The following is a 25,764-nucleotide window of genomic DNA, read 5'->3' as shown; positions in this document are numbered from 1 at the left end:
AACCCTTGTGAATGGCTGCCAGGAATATAAAGTGGTGCAGTCACTATGAACAATAGAATGGTGGTTCCTTAAACATTTAAAAATAAAATTATAGTATCCAGCAATTCCCCTTTTAGGTATACACACTAAAGAACTGAAAGTTGGGATGTGAACAGATATTTGTAAACTAATTATTATTCACAATAGCCAAAAGGTGAAGCAAACTCAAGTGTCTATTGACAGATGGACACATAAACAAAATGTGGTATATACATAATAAAATAGTATTCGGCCTTAAAAAGAAAGGACATTATGACACATGCTGTAACATGGATGAATCTGCAAGATATTAAGCTAAGTAAAATAAGGCAGTTACAACAGTATAATACTATATCAGTGATTCCACTACTATGAGGTACTTAGCATAGTCAAATTCAGAGACAGAAAGTAGAATGGTGGTTGTCAGGGGCTGGGGGATAGAAGCACGGGAGAGTTATTGTTTAATGAGTATGGAATTTTGGTTTGAAAAGATGAAAAAGTTCAGGAGACAGGTGGTGATGATATTGCACCATAATGTGAATGTACTTAATATCACTGAACTGTATGTATGTTTTACCAGAATTAAGAAAAAAAAAAAAAGCCTATATTAAAATTTGGTTATTCAATTTGTCTTTTATTTGCAAGTGTGTGATCGCTTGGAAACTCTAAGTGGAGATTCCGTCACATTAAATGATGGTATTTCTCTATACCACTATTTCTGAATATTTTTCCTATCATACATATGGAAAATGGTAACAACTGTATGGAACACTAGGAAAAAAGGAGACTGTTTATAACTGGCGGCCCCTGCTCACTCTGGTCCCCATTTGGTTTTCTCAAGGACTGAAGGACTTAGTATCCCAGCATACTTGTAACCCACTCATGGAAAGCACTTTCTGCGCCACAGAACACCAACTGATTAATTAAAAGTATTAGAAACATATTTTTTAATGAATAGGCAGCTCAAATGTGACATTCTCTAGGAAAACTTTTGTTGGTCTCTTACTCTCAGTGAGGGACTTTCCACAGGATTCTGTTCCTAGCATAATGTACTATAAATAGTCTATAACTTCACTGTGGACAGGAAATGTCTTATTTATCATAATTCCCCCCAGAACTGGACACAAAGCTGCTCAATGTATGTGTGCTGAATGGAGAGAATTATTCATTTAGTAGAATTAGACGTTTCTTTTCTCATCATGTAACTTTCAAAATATTTCAAGTTCCTTTGAGCAGATTGTGTTGAGTTCCAGTCTAGAGTGAACAAAAAGAAAATGTAACTCAAAGCTGCACGACATTATTAAAGTGAATTCTAAAAGCATTAATTTGTGATGTTAGCTGGCATTTTATTATGAATCTGTAGTGTTCATGTGAAAACATGTGTTTTTCATGGTGAATAAATAATTTAACAACAAATTGTGCTAAATTTTCTATGTCTATTTATAAATTAATCATAAGCACCTTTGGCAGCATACAAATTCTCAAGGAAAATATATGCTACTCAAAATAGGAATTCTCAAGGGCATCAAGTATGAAAGGGTTAAAAAAGGTTAAAACTTCCAATTCCTTGATTTTCACCCTTAGCATTTTTACCTTTTAAAGTAATATCACTCACATACAAAAACTCTGACCTTCAAACATTTGTGGAAAAATACCAGTAGAAGAGAAATCAAAGAAGCAAGTTATGTAACTTTTATATAGCAAGTTTATATCTTTTATAGCAAGTTGGTAGGCCTCTTTTCTATATGCATTAGAAAAGCCTTATTTGTATAGACAATCTAACTCTAGGGATTAGAGGTCATTAATTAGGATTGTATTATATGAGCTCAAATAATTTAAATAGAAATACACAGACACTTCTAGAAAGCTACAAAAATGATGCACACAATTGCATTTTTTCCCTTTAAGTCCATACCTATTTTCACACTATTTACGATTGCCAGGTTTTCCTAAAATTTTGATAGGGTCCTCTGGGTAGGATGTAGAAACAACTACTTCAGCTCTATAACTAATTTATCTTATTTGTAACAGGATTTTTCAATATATTTATTTCCCGCTCATTTAAAATAAGTGATTTTTATTTATTATTCTTAAAATAAATTTCAGCTTTGCAGGTAGCTATTTTTTCCCAATTTAAATATATTTTAAATATTACAAAGATTTATTTGTATGTATCTCAATTTTAGATTCTGTACATTTCATACATTTTCTTAAGTTTTTGGGACAATGTACTCCTTTCACTGTAGAAAGACTTCCTGATAAATTACTGTTGGAATATAATGATACCCACACGACCAACTTCTTGTTATAAAATTTTAGTAAGGGCTTCATAATGAGGTTTTCATGTATAGAAAAAGGCCCAAAATCTTTATTTTGTGGAAATAACTTTGTTGTAATTGAAGTCTAACTGTGATGCTACAAAACAGTTCAGATTAACAGCAAGACAAAAAAATAACAGTCTATGCTGTTTCTCACCAGACAGCTAGATTCCAAAATAAGTTAACTCGTAACACGAACAAAGGCAACACTTGTAAGCTATGCAAATTTTCTGAATTTAAAAATTTTTTTGCATGTGTTAATGTTTACTGCCACCATCACACCAGCACCCCACATCTAAACCTGGTCCAAGTCAGAAATACTCTACAACTTTCCCACTGAGCACTTAATATATTTTTGTTGGTGATAATCCCCATGGCTCTAAAGAAACGTGACAGTAAGAAAACCTTGAAATAAACTAAGTCAAACTAAATATCACATTTTCATACAGCACGCTATTGTTAAATTAAACAAGGAGGCCATTAGACTGGGTTGGTTCTAAGGCATTAGCAGCCTATGTAAGCAAACCAAAACCGAAGCCTGTAAATACCTCCGAGTTAAGAGACCTAAGGACAACTTAGGAGTTAAAAACCTAGACAACAAATCTCAAACAGCCAATTAGGATTTCCCAAATAAGACAACCACTTAAGCTACAGCCCATCAAATGATTTCCTTGCTTTGCTTCTGCATCCTCTCTATAAAAGTCTTGCCCTTAACTCCTGTTGGTGGAGCACTCCTAACCATTTCTATTTGAAGCTGCTGGATTTTAACTGATTTTTGCTCAAACGGTTAAACATTTTAATTATGCCTCAGTTTATCTTTTAACAGTATAATGAAAAGATCTCGCTATAAAATCAAATGTATATGTGGTCCAATTATGGCTCTGCATGTCCCCTTGGATAAGTCACTCTCTCTGAGCTTCAGTTTTCTGTTTAAACAAAAGAGATATTCTCTACTCTGTAGAGTTGTCAGGAGTTAACAACAATACAAAGCAGAAAACCTGGATTCTTTAGATGTTCAATAAGTAACAACAGCTATTATAATTATACTTTTTTTCACACTATTGGTTAAGTTTAAGTTGTGTATTTGAAACCCATTTTCATAGTTAATAGAGCTTTCTGCTCTGGGGCTATTCAGGGCTATCATTCATTGTTCCTCTGTAATTAGAATGACCACTCCAAAAATTTCTCAAGCTTTCAAATTCAAATTGCCTTACAGCAGTGTTTCATCTTTGACTGTACACTTGAATTACCTGGAAGGATTTTGAAAATTACTGATCCCTGGAACTTACCCCAATCCAACTAAATTAGTATATTTGGGGGCGAGATCCAGGCATCAGTATTTTAATTATTATTACTACTTTTAAAGCTACTCAAGTGATTGTAATGAGTAGCCAAGGATGAGAACAGAATCGCTGCTTTGGACTATACTCAACTATTAATGAGGCAAAAATTACAAAGCAATCTAACAGTAGGCTTTTGCTCAACAGACTAACCAAATTAATTCTAAAAGGTAAACCACATGAGGATTGATTAAAGCAAGACAAATGCTGCAATACTGTTTGTCTTCCCTTATAAAGTATTGCTTGCAGCCATATATTCTTATTTTAGAAATCCTCTTTTATTTAAAGGCAAAACTTTAGTATTAAAGAAATTCAGTAATAGTTAGAAAAAAACTGGAAAAACTTTGACTATTAATAGCAATTTGAAGAAAATGCTCTAATGTTAGGTGAAACAAAAGGAAAATTTTAACTGCTGAACAGAATTCAGATTTGAGGAGTAACTATTTTATAGGTCTACCTATAAAAGGTTCACCCTTAAATAAAATGTAGGAATTAAAAAATAAAGAAGTGTGAATATAACGTGATGAAAGCTGAGTATTATGTTATTTAGATATCTTAAATGAAAAATAATTGATACACTCAAATATGTAAGTGAGCTATTCTTCCAAACATTAATTGCATCCGGTGTAACTTCTAAAAATCAACTTTACTCCTTTCAAAGATGCAGAAGCTATTTTTAGCAAAATCTGGCCAGTTAATTCTTAGGGAAATGTTTTCAGCCAAAACCATATGGTTAGTGATCTGCTGGTGTTTCAAGTTTTAATTCAGTATTCATCATCAAATCATTCCCATATTTTCTGATTTTTTAAAAAAAGTCTGGAGCGCTAGAAACAAGCTACAATTACACATGGACAAATAATTAAGGGTGCTAAATTTTTTGTGATCTAGTAGTAAGCTTTTGTTAAGATTTCACTTTAAGTCTCTGAGGCAGCAGACCTTTATAAGGCAAACAAACGGTTTGATCCTTCCATAGGCATTGGCTGATGGCATTCTTGCATAGGAACAATGAATGAACATGGAGGATTTGGGAAATAAATTTTTACAATTTTGGAAAAACAAGCTGGAAAATATAATCCTTTATTATTATACCCCTGAGATTACACTATTCATTTTAGGTGTTTTCTACTGAACTCTGAAAAAATACAAAGCAATAAATCTCCACGCCTAAGGAAGCTCCTTAAGTTTAAACTTATTCTACTATGCTATTGAAGTGCTATTCCTTTTTCTGTCTTTAGTTTCTGCCTTAAAATTGAGAAAGTTATAAAACAAGCAAGGTAACATTTCTACCTTAATTTAAACTAGGATGTAATGAAGGTAAGAATGCACCTTCATTCTTGGGGGAATCTTTCCATAAAGATACAATCACTGCTCCACTATGAAAATGTACAAAAATAAACTAAAAAACATTTCTGTGACATCACCACATTCTAAATTAGAACACTCCAACTCTGAAATCTGAGGAAAAGAATGAGGTTTCTTTCAGTACTGTGATGAGGAACAGAATTAATATATGCATCTAAAACAATGAGAATTTCATCAACAAGATGTAAGACTGATTAAATTTTCACTTAGAAAAAAATACATCCACAGATATGGACACGCCTCCATGCATACTCAGCTTCAAGGGTTATCACTTAGGAACAATGCATTCAATTCTACTGATACTTAGGAAATACACAATGAAGAAATAACTTGACACAACATCATTATATTTCCTGAGGTCAAAATTTCCAAAGAATTGGAAAAATGAAGTTAAGCTTGAAAATCATAGTAAGTAGTTGTTAAATAAAACCAACTAGGCTCCACAGTAATATGTAAAAATATTTTTTAAAAGGGCAAACAAAAAATTCAATGTATTTTTTCTCCTAAATGTTTGAGAAATGCAACCTATTTCTTTTTAATTTGAAAAACTGAGATCCAGACAAAATGTGGTTCAACTTCCAAACATTCTATAAGCCTCAAAAATTGAACACGATGGTGCTACATATGGCAGCAAAAGCTGCTTTTCAAAAGAGAACTCTTCTTGTGTTCGTGTCGCTATTAGCAGTCCATTACTGAAAATCAGTTTGTCATAACAAAAGGGGCAATTATGATCATTTTTTTAAAAAGATTTTTATTGGGGAATTGGGGGATGGGAACAGTGCTGGGGAATTGGGGGAAGGGGAACAGACAAGTTGCTGTCCTTTTATTCTTCAGTCTAGTTGTGGAGGACGTTGCTTCACTGGCCCAAGTTGGCACCATCATTGGGCTCTTTCTGGGTGAGGCAGATCAGTCGCCGGCTTCTGGACGGCCGCTCACTGCAGCTGTCAGCCGCTCATGCTGGCTGCTGGCTACACACAGTAGCCCATGACAACCCACTGCCGCCGGGGCTGCAGCCTACGCCGTCGTGGGAGACTCACAGCAGCCCAGCTCCAGGTTGAGCTGTTGTTGTTCAGCATCTTAGCTGTGGAGGGCAGTGTCACTGGCCCTCATATGTGGGCTCTGAACTGGGGCCCTCTGGCGTCCCAAGCCAGCTCTTAATCAACAAGCCACTTGGCCGGCCCTTTTTTTTTTTTTTAAAGATTTTATTGGGGAATTGAGGGAGGAGAACCGAAAAGTTGCTGTCCTTTCATTCTTCAGTCTAGTGGAGGAGGGTGTTGCTTCACTGGCCCATGTTGGTATTATCATTGCACTTTTCCTGGGTGAAGCACATCAGTTGCCGGCCTCTGGACGGCCACTCACAGAGGCTCATGGCAGCTCACGCTGGCTGCCGGCCACTCACGGTAGCTTATGACAGCCCACTGCAGCCTCACTGCAGCCTACGCCATCGCCGGTGACTCATGGCAGCACAGCTTCAGGTCGAGCTGTTGTTCACCATCTTAGCTGTAGAGGGCGCAGCATCACTGGCCCTTATGTGGGATCCGAACTGGGGCCCTGCTGCTCAGAGCTGGCGTCCCAAGCCAATTCCTAACTAATGTGCCACTCGGCCGGCCCCCAAACGAAGTCTTAACGAATGCGCCATTCGGCCGGTTCATGATCATCTTTAAGAAATGTTACAAATATCTTTAAGAAAGGTTATAGATAAAAAACAAAACAGTGGGAACAATTTATAGTTTCTCTCAATCTACAGAAAGTAATCACCTAATACATTTTAATACCAAGTACAAAAATAAGCCCATAATAATCAAAAGTTTAAATATTATACTAAAGAGCATAAATATAAAAAAAGAAAAGAATCTAGGTCATTACACACATTTTTATTTTTTGCCCACTGTTTGAAAAGTAAACTATCAATTTTAAAATTGATTATGGTACCCAGTTAAAATCCATGGCCTTCTAGATTAAAACTTATGACACTTGTTTCTTCAAAAAAACCCCCGAAAATGCAGTTTGTCACTAATGGGTATGCTTTATTGAATTTATCCTCTGTTTCTGCCCCTTTTCCTATCCACCACTATTGCCTTAAGAGGCTACCATGTAACTGGTTGAAGCCTATTATAGACTTCTTGTGTTGGGGTGACCAGTTTCTCGAGGAAGAGCACTGGGAAGCATCCTCACTCATCCCTTCCCCCTCCAATCCAGTTAAGTCAATAAATCCTGTACGCTTTATTGCCTAAATCTTTTCCAGATCTGTCCCCTTCTTCTTCATTTTTACTACCAATGTGTTGGCTTCAGCCCTGTATCTTGCTATATAAGGTATTTTTCTGGCAACAATATTCCCCTTTGCCCTATCAACTATCATTTACAACAACAAAAGTTATTAAATTACAAATCTGACGCCAGTTCATTACTTAAAAATGCTTTAATTTTATCCCCTGTCTAAAGGATAGAATCCAAACTTCTTTTCAAGCAAGGCAAACAGGCCTTACTTACTTAATCATTATCATAACCAAGCTATCTGATTTATCTTAGATGGCCATCTTTCTCATGACTGTGCTGTTTCATTAACTTTTTCTTCTGTAAGAGATGATCTTTTCCTAATTATTTTCCAACTTATCATAGGCATCAACTTCTATATAAGCAGAGGGTGATATTTACCTGACCTGTACAATGGCTATGCCCTTCCTTCTGTGTGCTTTCATAGCACATGCATATTTTTTGTTTACAGCTCACATCTCACTAAATTCTTTAAAGAAATCAATGCATCTAGAAATAATAATAAAAAACAAACAGTACAGGAGGGTATAAAATAAATAAAATTTTCCTTTGCTTCCCACCCACCACTTAATAACTTTTAAACCATTTATTTTTAGTTCTTATGTTGGTCACTTCCACAATGATTAACATGGTTATATTGATAGCTCTCAATATATCAACTTTAAGAGATTCCCTCCTCCTTCCTTTATTTCTAATTGTTTTAGTGTTTACCTTCATAACACTGGATATTATGTTTTAGCTCAATGGAATATCCTGCCAAATACATTCTAGCAGTCCAATTTCCATGTCTATTTCTTCCACTCTTCAAGGACAGTGACTATCTTATTTTGGCATTCTCAAAGCCTACACTAAGAAGATATATTTTGTGTATAAATGGGAAGTTTATTTTGATTCTCAGGTAGGAAATGTAGTTGTAAGGCCGCCTGAGAATAATGAATTACTTTAAAGGTTTATTTCTTTTCTAAATATTATAATATGCAAATGTGACAGAATGTTTGAATATGCTTGTTAGAAGCTGGACCTAATTTGTAAATACATACAAAATTGACTACATTTATTCTTCATATTAAAGCCAGATGAAATGCCATTCAGAAACTATGTAAGAAGTAAATATTTTCAGTTCAATGAAATAACTACATAAAATAAACTTTAAAACTTTCGTTATACAAATATAGGATACATATATTTATAGTCACTTATTAGCTGTATGATTTTAGGCAAGATTTTTATCCCTTAGACTCAACTATGAAATAGGAATAATAATGGTACTTACCTTATAGAGTTGTTACAAGGATTATATAAATTAATTCCTATGAAGTGCTTAGAACAGCACCTTAATATACTAAGAACTTAATGAATGCTAGTGGCTATCATTAAGTAAATATTTGTGTCGTTTAATATTGTTGCTACTCAGGAGTTAGTGATTCTTACACTGAATTTGAATTGTTGCCAGGCATTTAGATCTTTAAAAAAAGCTTCTGTGTGAAAGTTTTTGTATTACTATTAGAATAATGTATTGAAGACATTTATATTTGTTTCCTTTCAAGATAATCAGTTCATGAATCGATGCTACAGATTCTACAAAAAAAGTGAAGCTATTTTAAGCAACTGTGAAATTTCTTTAGTGGCTACAATTTCACGCATAGTTAGCTTAACCTCCATTTCATCCTTCTATGCTTTACACACCAGTAGCATTCTCTTTCTGATAGGCTAACGCTTAAAATCAGCCAATGTCTTGAATAATGCTGTTTAAGCTGACTTCTAAATTACTCTGAAACTGGCTACAGAATTTCCAAGTAAACTGAAAATAACAATGTTTTGATACTTCTGCCAGAATTAAGAAAAGTTACATGACTTATTTAAAATGTTTGCTTAGGACTTAAAGACAAACTTGTTAATATATTCTTGAAAAACACCAAGTAATAGGAGCCATTAATGTCTGTGGTAAACTGAGGAATAAAGATTTGATAATTTTAAATAAAAGTAGTGATGGTACTGTGTTATTGAAATTGTTAAGTATAAATGCTAAAGGAATCTTCAGAAAGCCAGTCTGGTGTTTTATATTTAACTCACTCATTTTCTTACAGTAACTCTGTGAAGTAGGTATTACTATTAACATTTTCAAGATGAGAGGCAAAATAGTGTAGAGGTTTAAGAACTTGGGGCTTGGAAGTCAAACAGACCTGAGATGAAACCTGGTTCATCTAGCACCTAATTGCTGTGTCACTTTGGGCAGGTTATACCCTAGTTTCCTTTTCTGTTAAATAAGAATAATAGCATTTACATTATAGAGTTGTTGTGAGGATTAAATACATAATGTAGGTAAAAAATTTTAGCACATAACCAAGCTAAAAGAAACACTCAAAGGTGAGACAGTGTAATTACTACAACAAAACTGAAGGTCGCCCAGTAATTAATTTGCTAGCTCGAAGTTACAAAGCTAGTAAGCAATGATGCTGAGAAGAAAATTCAACTCTTTCAAAAACTCTTATAAAGAGAGATGGGGATAAACTTCCACTGAACTATACATATTTTAGTATTATCTTTGTGCTCTCTCTGGCTTGCTTGGGATGTATGTAAATGTGAAGGCAGAGTATTATATGCTTAGAAAGTGGGAATGCTACTGTATAAAGCTGGTAAATTAACATTAGTCTAACTCTAACTAGGTAATGGAGTGAGAAGTGGAGGGAATCTAACTATATTCTTAAATCTAGTGAATTAGAATAATGATTGAAGATAAATATTTTAAAATTTTGTTTTAGTATTACCCAAAAAGTAGATTTTGAAGTGAGAAAAAAAGCTCTTTACCAAATACCTGACTTATTGAGCTATTTACAGAACCAGTAATGGTATAATTTGGAGATCTGAAGCCCAGGCTTCTACTGGGGTTCTGTGAATGAGATTAAGACATTTCAAAATTTAAATAAAAGAAATATCTTCTCAATCTATAGTTTTTTAAAATCACCTTTAAGCTTTTCTCTTCTAAAAATTTTCTTAAATCTTAGAAATCTGTTACCAAGTATTAGATGAAAAATATAACCTATTAACTCATTTAATTCTCATAACAACTCTATGAGATAGCAACTGTTATTATCCCCAATTTATAAATGAATGAACTGGCACACAGTGATCAAATAATTTGTCTAAGCTCATCAGCTGAGTAGCAGAAGATCTGAACCTACATCATTTGCTTCTAGAGCCTATGCTCTTAACCACTACTCTAAACTCCCTCCCAATACAATTAAGGCTGAAGGAACAGTAAATTAAGTTGAAATAATTTGCTTATTGCTATATGAGTAATTCAGCCAAGTGGATTCTTTTCTCCTAGAAGGTACTCTGGCTTGGTAACTAGCCAAACCTTCAGAATAGCAATTCAGAGATAAGGTAGGTATAAACACATAAGAATAAGAAGTACTAAAAACCAATTAAATAAAAATATTGTAAAGAAGAAAAAAGGAAGCAGTGGGACTACAAGGATCTTAGTGAACCAAGATCTTAAAAAGAACAGGTACTAGTCAAGGAAATAAGGGCATATAATTAAGGAGGAATATAAAAGTTCTACAATGTCTGGAAGAAGCTGAAATCATTGTTATTAAGATATGAAAACTTTAAATGATGAGACAAGAAAAAAGCATCTAGCTGCCATAATCAAGTTCAAAATCACAGAACTGGAAGAATTACAAAAATATGGGAAATACTACATTAATCTTACAAATTTTAGAAAATAGAAGTTAAAAAAAAATCCTTAACAGGAAAAAAAGTATTTGATTTATATTTATCTTCAGGAAAATCCCAGGGAACTTTTGAACCTTATGGTCACATACTCTTTGTAAAAATATCTATTAAGGTTAATGGTCAGACTGGAATCACTAAAAATTTGTGCTAAATAATTAACGTATCTTTTTTTCAGCTAGATTTGGGATACTTATGATATCCTTATAAATAAAATATAGAAATGAGAGATCTAGATTTATAGTTAGATTAACAATTATAACCAAAGTATTACTAATGGATAACTGCCAACAGACAAATTTTCTTTTTATATTCAGGATATATAAGTGAAATGAAAAAAGTATTTAACAAGCATCTACAGAATTCAAGTATATTTTCAACATATATATATATATATATATTTTAAATCACCTTTGCTAACTTGTTCATAGTAAAAACAGCCTTATTCAAGGATAAAAGCTTATGAAAAACTGTTGCTAAAGGCTGGGGGTTCAGAAACAAAAAACAGCCCTAGACTTCAAAGAGCATAATTTATTGGGAGAAAAAGAAACAAAACAACAGATGCAAAATAATGGAGGTATGTGCAAATCAAGGTATCCTCAAGTGTTTTGGGAATAGAGGTGCAGCTAATATAACTTGGGAGTGGCAGTGATTGTGGGTAAGGGTGGGGAAATTAGGGAAGACTTCCCAGAAGAGGGGACCCTTGAGCTAAATCGTTAAAAACAGCTCAAGTAGAAGTGGTTTACTCTAGTAACTGAGGAAGAAAATGTAACAGATATCAACGGCATTGCTTACCTAGTACCTAACCTGCTCTTTACCTTAGAATGGCTTCATCTGTCTGCTCCCTGATGAAACATTCCACATAGCTACTATGGTAGCTAATGGTTCTTACATTATTCCATAGTCCGAGCTAACAATTGGTTAGTGACTCAATCCTTGTCTAAAATATTTCAAAAATGTGAATGAGGAAGAATCAGTCCTTTTCTGATGGGAAAAGCTATAAGATACAACACTCAGGAAATGGCAGTTACTATCTTTTCCCACCATAAGGAAAAAGCAAGTCAGTAGCAAAAGGAAGAATGGTCTCTTCCCTCTGTCTTAAGATTCTAATTGTTTAAAGCCAAAGTCACTATGCAACTTAGTAATACTAACTTTATAAAAATAGCACCAAGATTACAATTTTTTTTTCTCTACAAATAAGTATGCTCTTCACAATTAAGTCAACATCCTTACTGATGTTTGTAAACTTTACTTCGGTACATAGCTATGAACAAAACCAGTGGGAGCAGTAGTAAAATAACTTACCAAAAAAATCTCATCCTAGGTAGTATTTGTGATGCTTAGTAGGTCCTTTATGATCAAAATGGGGAAAAAATAAGAGCAAATAAAAAGAATAAAGGAATATCTATTTGGAGAATGAGAAAGGATTTCAAAGATATTTTCTGCTTTTATTGTGAAAAAAAATGTTTTTAAAGCAAATTTTATGCTTCTGGCTATTAAAGGCTAAATTCAGCCTGTTAAACCAGTAAGCATTCCTAACAATGATTAGCCTCATGCCGGGATGGACCCCTAAAGCATGCAACTAAGCAAGGATTAAAATAAGTATTCTGAAAACATTTCTTTATTATATATAAATTGCTAAAACATTCCTGTATATAAACTACAATTTTCTTTTTCTTCTAAAGAATTTATATTCATAATGGTTTACACATACATGTCCATGTTTAAGTATTTTTAATGTTTTTTATTTAAGGCGCCTATAGACTGCAGATTTTTACTTCTATTAAACTAGGACTAAATTAAACTGTGATTTCAAAATTGAGCCTTAAACCAGAGTTGAGGGAGATAGTAAAATATGTTGTATATACTGTTGCTACCTATGATCATGTAGCAATAATCCAGAGAGCAGTACCCTATACTTCTATACTTGGATGTGGTTTGCATCTAAGGGGAGGCTTGTCCAGCATACCATACTTTTCTATTTCCAGTAATATTTCTAAGTGTTTTTGCTGTTTTGGTTCCACTAGGCTTATTAAGGAAAACCATTCATTGATTTTGTGCAACAGTGTGCTAGTAAATGCTTAACGAGAAGTAAGTACATCTTAGAGATTAGGAGCTATGAGTAAAGAAAAAAAAACTATGGATATAGCATAATAAAAGGTGTATTAGGATACAGGGTCACCTGTACTTAGATAAAATAATTATTTCAGCTTGTAATTAGTTAGGCATATATTAACTGGCAGACTACTTACCTAACCTACCTGTCACTGCTGAGCTGCAACTACTAAAAGGTGTCAAGATACCAAACACAAATTTTTAATAATAAAAATTGAACAGGAATATAATTACTTGAAAAGTGTGTGATCCAAGTTTCGTTCCACTAATATTATACCATCAAACTGATGTATTATGAAGGATTACTGAGAAAGGGCAATAAATAAAAATACACTCTTGGTTTACAGTTTAGGCACATTCAATTTCAGTCAAAGAGTAGAACCCCTCAACTTGCCCTTAATTATAAGGGAAGGTGTGTGATAAAGATTGTTTATTATAAAACACCCCTTGTTATTTCATTCTTGAAATTTGGTGTCTCGGGAAATAACAATTGTTGGTCGAGTAGTGTACGTATGGACCATAGAATAATAGTTTAAAGATGAGAGGATGACTCATACAGATTTCTTCAGCAATTTATCATATTTGACTATCTCATCAAAAAACAAACAAACACTGGGCCGGCCAAGTGGCTCACTGGTTAAGAGTTGGCTTGGGAACAAGAACTCTGAGCAGCAGGGCTGCCGGTTCAGATCCCACATGGACCAGTGACGCTGCACCCTCTACAGCTAAGATGGTGAACAACAGCTCGACCTGGAGCTGGGCTGCCATGAGTCGCCGGCGACAACATAGGCTGCCGTAAGCTACTATGAGCAGCCAGCTGCCGGTGTGAGCTGCTGTGAGCAGCCATGAGCTGCAGTCCAATGTCAGGCGAGCGACTGCCTCACCCGGGAGGAGCACAATGATCACAATACCAACATGGGCCAATGAAGCGACATCCTCCACAACTAGACTGAAGAACCAAAGGACAGCAACTGGTCTGTTCCCTTTCCCCAATTCCCCAATAAAATCTAAAAACAAAACAAAACAGAAAAACAAAAAACAAAACAAAAATAACTCCCCCCAAAAATCAAAACAAGGGGAAGGGTCCTACTAAACTAGTTAAGTCTTATATCTTTTTTTTTTTTTTTAAAGATTTTTATTAGGGAATTGGGGGTATGGGAACAGCGCTGGGAAATTGGGGAAGGGGAACAGACAAGTTGCTGTCGTTTTGTTCTTCAGTCTAGTTGTGGAGGACGTTGCTTCACTGGCCCAAGTTGGCACCATCATTGCACTCTTCCCGGGTGAGGCAGATCAGACGCCGGCTTCTGGATGGCCGCTCACTGCAGCTGCTGGCCGCTCATGCTGGCTGCTGGCTACATACAGTAACCCACGGCAACCCACTGCTACAGGGGCTGCAGCCTACGCCATCGCAGGCGACTCACGGCAGCCCAGCTCCAGGTTGAGCTGTTGTTCAGCATCTTAGCTGTAGAGGGCAGTGTCACTGGCCCTCATATGTGGGATCCGAACCGGGGCCCTCTGGCGTCCCCAGCCAGTAGCTGCCATTCGCGCCATTCGGCTGGCCCCTAAGTCTTATATCTTAAATCTATTTAAAATCAAGTTTTAAAAATTTAGATTTCATTATAGACATAAAAGATTAACTTTCATGTATGGAAATCTTCCAAACATTAAAACATATTATTGGGGGCCGGCCGAGTGGCTCAGTTGGTTAAGAGCTGGATTGGGACGCCAGAGGGCCCCGGTTCAGATCCCACATATGAGGGCCAGTGACACTGCCCTCTACAGCTAAGATGCTGAACAACAGATCAACCTGGAGCTGGGCTGCCATGAGTCGCTGGCAAAGGCAGGTGGGTTGCCATGGGCTATCGTGTGTAGCCAGCAGCCAGCGTGAGCGGCCAGCAGCCGCTGTGAGCGGCTGTCCAGAAGCCGGCAACTGATCTGCCTCGCCAGGGAAGAGCACAATAATGGTGCCAACTTGGGCCAGTGAAGCAACGTCCTCCACAACTAGACTGAAGAACAAAAGGATAGCAACTTGTCTGTTCCCCTTCCCCCAATTCCCCAATAAAAAAATATTTAAAAAAACAAACAAAACATATTATTGGTATGTGTGAATAGAGAAAATGAAAAACATGAAAGACTTGGAAGTCAATTTTGGGACACTGGAAATTTTAGGTTCACAACTGAGAAATCAAGTATTAAATTTTTGGTTGAATACTAACATTTTTAAAGCTTGTCTGCTTGTTTTTGTTTTAGAACTATAAAACTGTACTCAATGTTAAAAATAAACTTTTACTAACTAATAATAAGAAGATACAATTACTGTTTGAAAGCTTTACAAACCATAATATCTCAAATAGAATTCAATGTGTACAAGTGAAAGCATATTAAAAGGAAACATAGAAAGAGAAGCTACCACTTTTTTCTCACCCCAAATACAGAAATCTCACTAATTCAACTTTATTTGGATAATGTATATGTTTTTTCTGGCTACTTTATAATTTAAAGAAGTCTAAGGGCTTTAAAGATTTAAAGAAAAAATTTAAAAATTAAGCAAGTTTACTGTTAATTTGAACAGTGGGTCAAAACATAGTGGATTTTATTCCACAATTGGAGCTACTTCGCCTTGGCTTTTTCAGGTGTTAAAGGTCAGGTTAGGTGCCTGGAAATATTAGTAACAGGTGTGTAAATTAGAAGACCATATTCTTGATTAACCAGATTAAAAGTTATAATTTATGTCTATAATTATGTGCCAGGTGCTTTATTTTTATTCTAAATTTCATTATAAGACTGGGTTCTTATAAATAAGTAAAAACATCTACTTAATTTTTCTTTGAGTACATGTGGCCATAATTTCAGAAGACTGGAGAGCTTTAAGATACAAGACCACGAGGGCCGGCCAAGGGGCGCGATGGTTAAGAACTGGCTTGGGATGCCAGAGGGCCCCGGTTCAGATCCCACATATGAGGGCCAGTGACACTGCCCTCTACAGCTAAGATGCTGAACAACAGCTCAACCTGGAGCTGGGCTGCCATGAGTCGCCAGCGACGGCGTAGGCTGCAGCCCCTGTGGCAGTGGGTTGCCATGGGCTATCGTGTGTGGCCAGCAGCCAGCGTGAGCGGCCAGCAGCCGCAGTGAGCGGCTGTCCATAAGCCGGCGACTGATCTGCCTCACCCGGGAAGAGCACAATGATGGTAACAACTTGGGCCAATGAAGCAACGTTCTCCACAACTAGACTGAAGAACAAAAGGATAGCAACTTGTCTGTTCCCATCCCCCAATTCCCCAATAAAAATCTTAAAAAAAAAGAAAAAAAAAAAGATACAAGCCCGCGAGGGTAATTCTGCTCCCCTTGTGATGAACAGCCATGGTAAAACGGGTCCTGGTATGTAACTGTCCTTTTCCCTCCTATTTGCTTTGACTCATCGCATGGGCCAGGCAAGAAATTAGTTTAGTTTCTAAAACTACAAAATGTAAAAGATAGAGACTTCTTTTTATTTAAGCGGATTAAGCAATTTGATATTTTACCTTATGTCAACTAAACCATCTACTGGGAGAGAGATACTAGAAAACATCACCTTTTTGGTTTCAAATTGTGCTTCTTCCTGACAGCATCCTTTACAGTCTGGATCCAGCTGAAGCAGGTTGAACTGTCCAAGAAGATCACAGGAGCTGCAGAGCAAGTTGCTGGAGAAGCCTAACTCTCTGCAAGCCTCGGATGAAAACTCTGCCCCAATCACCGACACCTGAAAATAAAAAATGAAAAATTAAACATTATAAAGCTTCCAAATAGGAGGAACCAGAGTTGTCAAAATCTAACACACTGGAGATGAAATACTCTATAACTTTATATGAATGAGTCTTTGGATTTTCCCATTTCCCCCATAAATTTTTTCTTAAAGATGTGTTATCTTTCAGTTTAGCTACAATATAGAGTAACAAAAAGGATGTATTATTTCTTTAGATATGTATATTATATACATCTTTTATTAAACATTCTATAGTTTTAAAAAAAGAATTTCCTTAGAAGAAAAGCAAATTCCGATTTCATTTTTAGAACTTAGCATCTGTTTACATGGGTGTATAGAGTAACATTAATTTCTAGGTTTCCACTACACCTTACAGATTTTATTCACATGTAGCAGGGGAAGGGTTTGGAAAGGGTTGGAGCTGGGGAGAACAGGAGCACATCAGAAAGAAAACTTCGGGATTTAGGTACTAGCCTCATCACTGACTTACAAGATGTGTAACACTGGCCAAGATAACCTCCCTAAGTGTTAAGTTCCTCACTGATAAAGCAAGGAGCAATACTTCCTACATAAAATACACTGCAGTAAAGATTAAATAAAATGACTTATGTAATCAATCAGAATGACTGGCAAAAACAGGCTTTCAAAAATATGAGTCCTCTCTCCTCACCCATTCTTCTCTCATGTCTCAGCGAATGTGGTATACCTTCACCTGTCTAGTTCAATCCCTCTACCTGTGCCTTGGATTCTAGCTTCTGCCACCTTCACAGGGACTTAATTTGAGGGATCACTCATCCTTCAGTGTATTCAAGCCCTATGGTTCTAATTGTTCTTCCAACGTTCCATCATTTCTAAGTTCCTCTAGTCTGTTTCTGATCCTACTACTTGACTGAACTTGCCAAAAATCACTAAATGTGAAGGCGCTCAAAACCGTTCTGCTCCAGCTGCTCCTTCCAGGAGCCTGTCCTTCTTCCTCTTCTGTGCGTCTCTTAAATGTTGTTGTTTCCCATTTCTATTTTTGGCTCTTTCTTTGCTTTAGATATTTTCACAGACTATTGCATCTTTTCCATGACTTCAAATATTGATTTACTGAAAACTCCCAAGTCTTTTTCTTGAATGTCATGCTTCCAAAGCCATCATTTAGATGTTGCATAGGCATTGCAAATTCAAAATCTCCAACAGTGAAACTTACCTTTTCTCCTGAAACATATTCTTCCCCAGAGTATTCAATATCTTAGTAAAATGGTACCACATTCCCTGACCACCTAGTTGCCTAGGTCAGTCATTCAGTTTTTACCATTCTTACTTAAAACCAATTAATTAACAAGTTTGATCATTCTGTCTCTTACAGAGCTCTCAAATCTTTTCCTGCCTCAGAGGCTTAAATGGTCACTGATGGTCCTACTTCTCATTACTTATCCAATCCCACACTACTTTTCAGCTATAACGAATTCCTATTGTACCTACAATAGGAAGTATAAAATTCCTACTCAAACATAGATTTGCTCACATTTTTTCTGCATATAAGGCTTTTTTTCCACTTTGTTAATGCCTACTTATTTCCAAGAATCTGATTAGTTTCAGTTTTTTAGGAAGTCTTTTCTGGAAAAAAAAACAAACCAGATCCCAATCTTTATCCATAGTACTTTCCTGAGAAATTTGTGCATAGCTATAAAATAATAATACTCACAACACTGTACTATTTAAATCTAGGCTTGTCTGATTCCCTAACAATACTGTAAACTCTTGGGAGTAAATAAGCATTAGGTTATTTCTCTGTATTTCCAGCACTGTGTGAGTTCTCACGTGTATTGAGCAAATGAATTGGTCAAGTAGTGGGGCTTTCAGATTGTTTGACTCCAATTGGTTGATCTCCTAAACCAAATGTCTGCAAACTTTATATATAAAGGGCCAGATAGTAATTATGTTAGCCTTTGGTGGCTATGATTTCTATTGCAACTACTCACCTCTGCTATTGCAGCGTAAACGCAATTGTAGACAATAAATGAATGGGTGTCTGTGTTCTAATTAAACTTCATTTACAAAAACAGGGCTGGCTGGATTTGGCCCACCAACTGTAGTTTGTCAACCTTCTTCTAGACCAGCGGTTCTCAACCTGTGAGTCGCGACCCCTTTGGGGGTCGAATGACCCTTTCACAGGGGTCACCTAAGACCATCGGAAAACAAAAAGATATTTACATTATGATTCATAACAGTAGCAAAATTACAGTTATAGAGTAGCAACGAAAATAATTTTATGGTTGGGGGTCACCACAACATGAGGAACTGTATTCAGGGGTCGCGGCATTAGGAAGGTTGAGAACCGCTGACTAACCAGGCAGATTAAAACCCAATGGCATTTCCCAATGTAAAAAAAACAACAAAACTTTAAGTATTGCTGGCATACTCCTCCAAAATGCTGATCATCCCATTGGTCTTATGTTAGTCAACACTCTAATTTAATACCTTATACATCTTTTACGCTATCTCAGTAATAATGTGGAGTGTATACGATCTTCAAAATAGACCAAAGTATCCCAGTCAAGTGCGAAGGACCTAAGACATTAGCTACTGTACTAGTACTTTGAGTAATTTCTTCACTAATAAAGTGACCTGCTTGATCTATCTTACAGGATAATTTGTAGTTTCCAAAGATGTCACACCAATATATACACATCATCCCACATGTTTTTCTTACAATGTGACTAGAAGTCCTCCACTGAGAAGTTAGGATCTATGTTCCCTCCCCTTGAATCTGGGCAGGAGCTTGTGACTGCTCTGACCAACAGAGTGTAAAGGAAGGAATATTATGTGATTTCCAAGGGTAGGTCATAAAACAGGAAACAGCCTCTGCTTGGCTAGTGCTCGCACGTACTCTTGTGTCTCGGTCTCTCTCAAAACACTCAACTTTGGAACTTAGCCATCGTATTATAAGGTAGCTTAGACTAGACAGCCAACATGAAGAGACCCATGTAGAGAGCAATTGAGGCCCCCAACTGACAACCAGCATCAACTACTAGACATGGAGTAAAGAGCCTTCACATTTTAGGCTCCAGTCTTTCAGCTGAGGTGGGAGATACTACGGAACACACACACGCCAATCCTGCTGTGCCCTGTCTGAACTGCTGACCCACAGAATCTGAAAGCAAAGTAAACAACTGTTTCACACCACTAAATTTTAGAGTGCTTTGTCTTGTAGCCATGTTAACTAAAACAGGTAATAAAAGTGAAATCACTGTGAAACTGTGAACTGTGTAACAAATATAAGAAATTGTTACCAAAGCATGTTTTAAAAACAAGAATCTCCAATGAATAATCATGCGATTGTACCACTTGGTTTTATTCTGGCAATTATTAAGCACCTACTGACAGATGGCATGAATATGCAAAACATATATTCTGGAGTCTGATTCAAATGCCAGTATACAGAGCAACCTTACTCTTGAGTTTCTGAATAGGAATCAATTACCACTTATCTCAGAGTTCTGAAGACTAAAGGAGAAAAAGCACAGAAAGCATCTAGTATCCTACTGAGCACAGAGTGGGTACTTAATAAATGTTAGCATTATTCCTAGCTCCACAGTGAAAGTACACTTAAAAATTACAAAACACTACTTATATTTTAATCATTGTATTAGACATGGGACAGAGGATAAGTGTATGGGAGATACAGGTATCTTGAGTTTCATTAGTGAACTATTTTTTTTTTTTTGTAGTCTTTGTATTATTTGTTTGGCAGATGCAAGGTTTTGAATCCAAGGACATCAGAATATATTTTAAGGCACTTCACAGATAAAATACTAAATGGTAAATAATATAGAAGAGTTCAAAATTATAACTATGCCTGCCCATCTTTTTATTACCAAAAGCAACTGAACAGTGTTTAAATGTGCATACTAAGGTCAAATATTAAATTTTAAAATAAGTAACCATACTTCTCAGAAAGACACGGATTCTAAGGACAGGGGGTTAACCCTGATTGGGATAACTATTTAACAGCTTAACTTTCCCCGATTCAAAGTAAGACGGACAAGCTAAGAGACTCCATTCTCTCCTGCATGCATTATTCTGATTTATTTTTCTGGTGTTATTGAGCTCCTTGTGGATGAGGGTTTTGACAGGGAAAACGGATTAACTGTATTGTAACATTATCTTTTCATATAGCTATACATTTTATTATATTTATACCTACATATGGTTAGTTCTCTCTTCATTGGTCTTTACTCTCAGAAATCATACATTTCTCATGTAATTTTGAACAGATTTCAAGTCTGAGACAAAAGTAAATAGATGGATTTACAGATGAACCCCATAAAAAATGAATACAAGAAACATGGCCATTACATCAAGCTCTTACAAAGTAGCATGTATGTTGCTACGCACTTCAATCATTGTTTCATTTAATCTTAACTACTCTATGAAGAAGGTTATTATCCCCATTTCATAGAGAAGTAAACAGAGGCTTAGGATAGTTAATGTAATTTATCTAAGACAACACAGCATAGGTGGCAGCATCAAGATTCTAATTCTGGTCTGCCAGCAAAACCACTTTTAATAACAACCATGTCTCACAGAATCCATGATGTTCCATTATTGTATGTACTATTAAAAATACCAAATATGTGGACAATTATAATTGTGCCACTCATTGAAATATGACTGATACAGACGTTAACCTGTGAACAAAATGGTGTTGCGGGGCGGTCTCAGAATCAGTGATACGCAGTATCATCTACTGCTTTCAGTACTGCGCCTTTCTGAATGAAGAACTGAATATCACTTAGTTCTGGGGCGCTCTATAAAACAGCTCCCTTTGGCCATACTAAAATATTACTTTTCTAACGCTTAATCATACTCAGAATGTATTTTCAAATTAAATCACTTTATATCCTCCCAGTTGTCACCTCATTGGAATGCTGATAACTCTGAATTGCTATTAACTTTAAATTAGAGCTATTCAGAGGCACAGACAGTGATAAAAACTCAACTTGTGTAGTCTAAGGACTCAATTAAAGTAGGAGCTAAGTTCTCTATTCACACCAGTAGCTCAACCTCAAGGAGCCAAGACATTCTCTTACTCTCTCTTTTTATTCATCTGTCAGGTTCCAAAGATTTGTGTTATTTTTATTACCACCAACTATTGTAGTTATTCTACCTGGCTTCCCTCTCCCCCCCAGGCTGTGAAATGCAGTTTTTCTAGCTTCTAAGTGTTTTTTCAACAATCCTCCACACACACACACCTCTTCATTTTCAAGGATTTTATTGCCTTCTTTTCTTAAAAACACTAGTCTTTACAGAAGAGACAGGAATAAACTGTGGGTAAGTTAAAACAGTTCAAGAGTGAATTGCTCAGGACTCCCTATTTTTAGAGTTGTTTTGTATTTGTAGGAGTGAGTGGGGTTCATTATCTACTCACCACTCTACAAAACTACAGATATGCTGATGGCTTTAATAACAAGGAACAAACACAAATAAGCTAGGAGGCTATTCACACCTCAAAGGGATGTAAATGAACAAATACATGTAAGACACAATATAATATATGAAAGAAAAATGGTCCTTGTATTCCCTCTGGCTATATTCTAATTGGCATGGGAGCAAGGAGAGTGCAGGGATACAAATACATCCACAGAGCTATGGGGTGGTTAAGATTGGAGATTTGTGTAACACAGCACAAAGTATGATGATAGAGTATGCAAGGGAGAGTGCAGTATATTTGATTTTGTGAATCTGTAAATGGGATGTTGAGTCCTGTATTTTATCCAAAAACCTTATTTTAGGCCTGGTAAAGAATATGGTATGTGGAACATACTAAAGCAAGTGACCCCAACTCTCCACCTCTACATTTTTGCTCTCCCAGTAGAGGTAAGCACTGGGAATTAAGCCTGGGAAGACAAACAAGTATCAGGTCAAAAAGGCCTTGCTAAGGAACGTGGAGGACAGACTTCACTTTAAAAGCAACAGAAAGCATTGAAGAGTTTTAATAACAGATTTGAGTTTTAGAAAGGTGACTTTGGATGCATTGTAGAGACTGGATTAAAAAGGAAAAAAAAAGAGATGGGGAGACCAGTTAAGGGAGCTGGTGTGGTCATTCTAGGCAAGCAAAGATGGTGGCTTGAATATGGGTACTACCTAAGTGGAGACAAGATTAAATGGACTGGCTTGGAGATTTTTAAGGGTTTGATGACTAATTGGATTCGGAGAGTGAGAGACAAAGCGAAGAATTTAAAATGAGTAACTTCTGGCTTAGGCAATTGGGAAGCTGACCAAGTCAACCATGTAGACTCTGATAATTCAAAGGGTGAACCAGGAGGCTGTTATTTCTAAGGAGGGAGAGGTTGGTGGCCTGAAGAGTGATTAACAATAAGTAGGTGGATTTGAGAAAAATTTGGCTTAAGTAAAATCAGTAAGACTTGGTAATTGCCTAGATGTGAGGTATGCATGGAAAGGGGTCAAAGGTAACACTCAAGTTTCTGGCTTAAATTCTGTGGTCACCGTGGTAGATTGTTTAATGGCCATAAATTCCCTTTATCCTGGTATGTACACTTCTTTGCAATGTAGCTATCTCTCTCCTCCCATGCAGAGATGGAGTCTATTTCCCCACCCTTGAAATCTACACTAGTCTTGTGACTTGCTTTGACAAATACTGTGTGAGGTGTAAGTGATATATGTGATTTCTAAGGCTAGGCTTTAGGAGGCATTGCAGCTCTTGCTCTTCAGGAGTGCTGCTCTGAGAATACCATGCAAAAAAAGTTGGCTTGGCTTATTGCAGGATGAGAGGTCACATACGTCGAGGAGAACCAAGTTGCCCAGCTGACAGTCAGCATCAACTAAAAGTGAGGCCATCTTGAACCTTTCAGTCCAGCTGACCTACTAGCTCTACACAGCTGCATAAATGAGGCCAGCAGAAATGAAGAGGAACTGCTCAGCAGACCCACAGAATTATGAGATATCATTATTTTAAGCTGCTAAGTTTTGGGGTGGTTATACTGCCATAGATAATAAAACAAAGAAATAAGGAAACCAGGAGACGGCAACTTGAAATGTTATTCCTTTTTGTCTTTGCATAGTGGTGAACTCAAATTATCTAACACTTGCAAAAAAAATTTTGAATGGAAAGTTTAGTGAGGGGTCTTCCAGTTATTTCTAAGGCACACACTACCTGAAAAATGATGTACAGTAATGTTAACTAGAGAGGAATTCACCTCTTAGGTGTGGCTGCAAAAGCAATCAGGCAGGATCTTCAAACTCCTTGATGAAAGAAAAGCAGGGGTGTTTAAAGAGGCCTTCGTATTAGCCCTAACTTCCCCAAACCTTGCATAAATCAATTATTAACCAGGTCTCCTAGAATACTTTTCAGCAGGCTCAGTAAAGAGAACACCTGAAGAATTAAGCTGATAAAAGAAGCCTGTACAAGATCCCAGCACAGTGCCTATTTAAAAAGTTTTATTATTCACATAGTAAAACATGGATCACAAATTTCTTGGGAGGAATTAACCAATATTAAATTGTTCATGAGTGAATAGGAAAATAAGTCAAAATTAGTTTTTCCCCATTCAAAGATTAAGAAAACACCTGCTGTTACTGGAGAAAAACGAAATAAAAAAACCTGGTTAACAGTGCCTGATTTTAAATGCGATGACGGCTATTGTTTTAGAAACTCAATTTCAAAAGTAAGTTATGCTTTAGTATTAGGTAGCTCCTTTTATTGCAACAATGTTGTTTAAAACCACAAACACTGAAGTGCACCCAGCGGTACGTGAACGCCAGAGAACGGAGGATAAAGGCTGTCTAACAGTGAATTAAGGAGACCACTAACAACTGAGAGAAAGAAGTAAATAGCAAGTGTGCCCTGGACGAAAGACATGAGGGCTTTTCTTTAAGATCTGTGAACCTTGTCATAAAGAGCGGTTTATTTCTGCCCATTGAAAAGCAGTTTTCATTCCTGTCCAAAATGTATTGCCTTTTTCTCCCACCGCGTGATTTATAGATGTCTTTAGCTTGAGCTCTGCAAGAGAAGAGAAGTACTCAAGAGAGTCTGAAGCCAGGAGAAAGAACTGTGAGAAACCCGGGCAGGGAAGGATAAGCATCAAACCAGGAAATAAGCCACGTCGCATTCCGGCCGCAGCAGTGGCTAAGGGAGCCCGGTCCTTCCACCCTTTTCAAGTGTGGCTCCCAAAGGAACAGAGTGCTCCGTCTTCCTCAGAGCAGTCCCTCCCTCTCGCTCTGGGGCTGCCGTGGAGGTGATCTCCACTCACCGCGTGAAGCACAGACGCCAACAGCAACCGCAGCCCAAACGCCGGCCCAAGCCAGTCGCCCGGCCCAGCCGCCATCGCTACCATTTTCCGTTGGTCTCTGACTGCCCAGAGGACCCCTCGACTAGGGGAGTCCGCTCCAGAGCCTGATCTAAAAGGCTAAAGGGCGGCTGCCATCAAATCTCTTAGTCTGCAGAGAGGGACTACACAAGGGCATACGGAAGTTTAAAGGCGATCAGATATCTTGACATTCGATATAAATATAAAATCGTGGGTCCTCTCGATAATCCATGTCAGGCACTTTCCTAAACTCCCCAAATCTGTGCCTCTCTGGGATCCTTCCTTTCATTCACGACATTTCGTCAAGCGGCCAAGAGGCCCCGCCTTCGTCAGTTTCGGCCTGCCTCTCTCCTCAAGTTATCCAATCGAATGCCTCTTTGGTTGACGCCTATGGCAAAGGAAACCAACCGGAACGCGAACCGAGAGCCAAGCGCTGGGACTCTTCGGTCCAATAAGCACAACCGAACGGGAGCAGAGGGTGGAGCCTCTGGTTGCCGAGCAGCGTACGTGGATGCGTGCGCGTGGTGGCGGAGGGGGATGGGCGGGGG

At 37.1% G+C, this 25,764-nt stretch overlaps 1 protein-coding gene across 3 annotated transcripts in view; it reads right to left on the bottom strand.

Moving 5' to 3' along the window:
• Positions 1–25,279, bottom strand: part of SELENOF (selenoprotein F) — a 37,934-nt gene extending 12,655 nt beyond the window's left edge. Inside the window, exons 1-2 of one of the 3 annotated variants that reach the window (XM_019659913.1) lie at positions 25,160–25,279; positions 16,681–16,898 (exon numbers count right to left, since the gene is read on the bottom strand). In XM_019659913.1, the coding sequence (XP_019515458.1) occupies positions 16,681–16,898; positions 25,160–25,243 (302 nt within the window). In that variant the 5' untranslated portion in view covers positions 25,244–25,279. The remainder of the gene's footprint in view (positions 1–16,680; positions 16,899–25,159) is intronic. The other 2 variants (XM_019659912.1, XM_019659911.1) reach the window with 2 other exon arrangements.
• Between the last annotated feature and the right edge of the window lie 485 nt (positions 25,280–25,764).

This window comes from Hipposideros armiger, unplaced genomic scaffold (assembly GCF_001890085.2).
Source record: "Hipposideros armiger isolate ML-2016 unplaced genomic scaffold, ASM189008v1 scaffold_307, whole genome shotgun sequence".
Lineage (NCBI taxonomy): Eukaryota > Metazoa > Chordata > Mammalia > Chiroptera > Hipposideridae > Hipposideros > Hipposideros armiger.
This window is presented reverse-complemented; position numbering and strand designations above follow the sequence as displayed.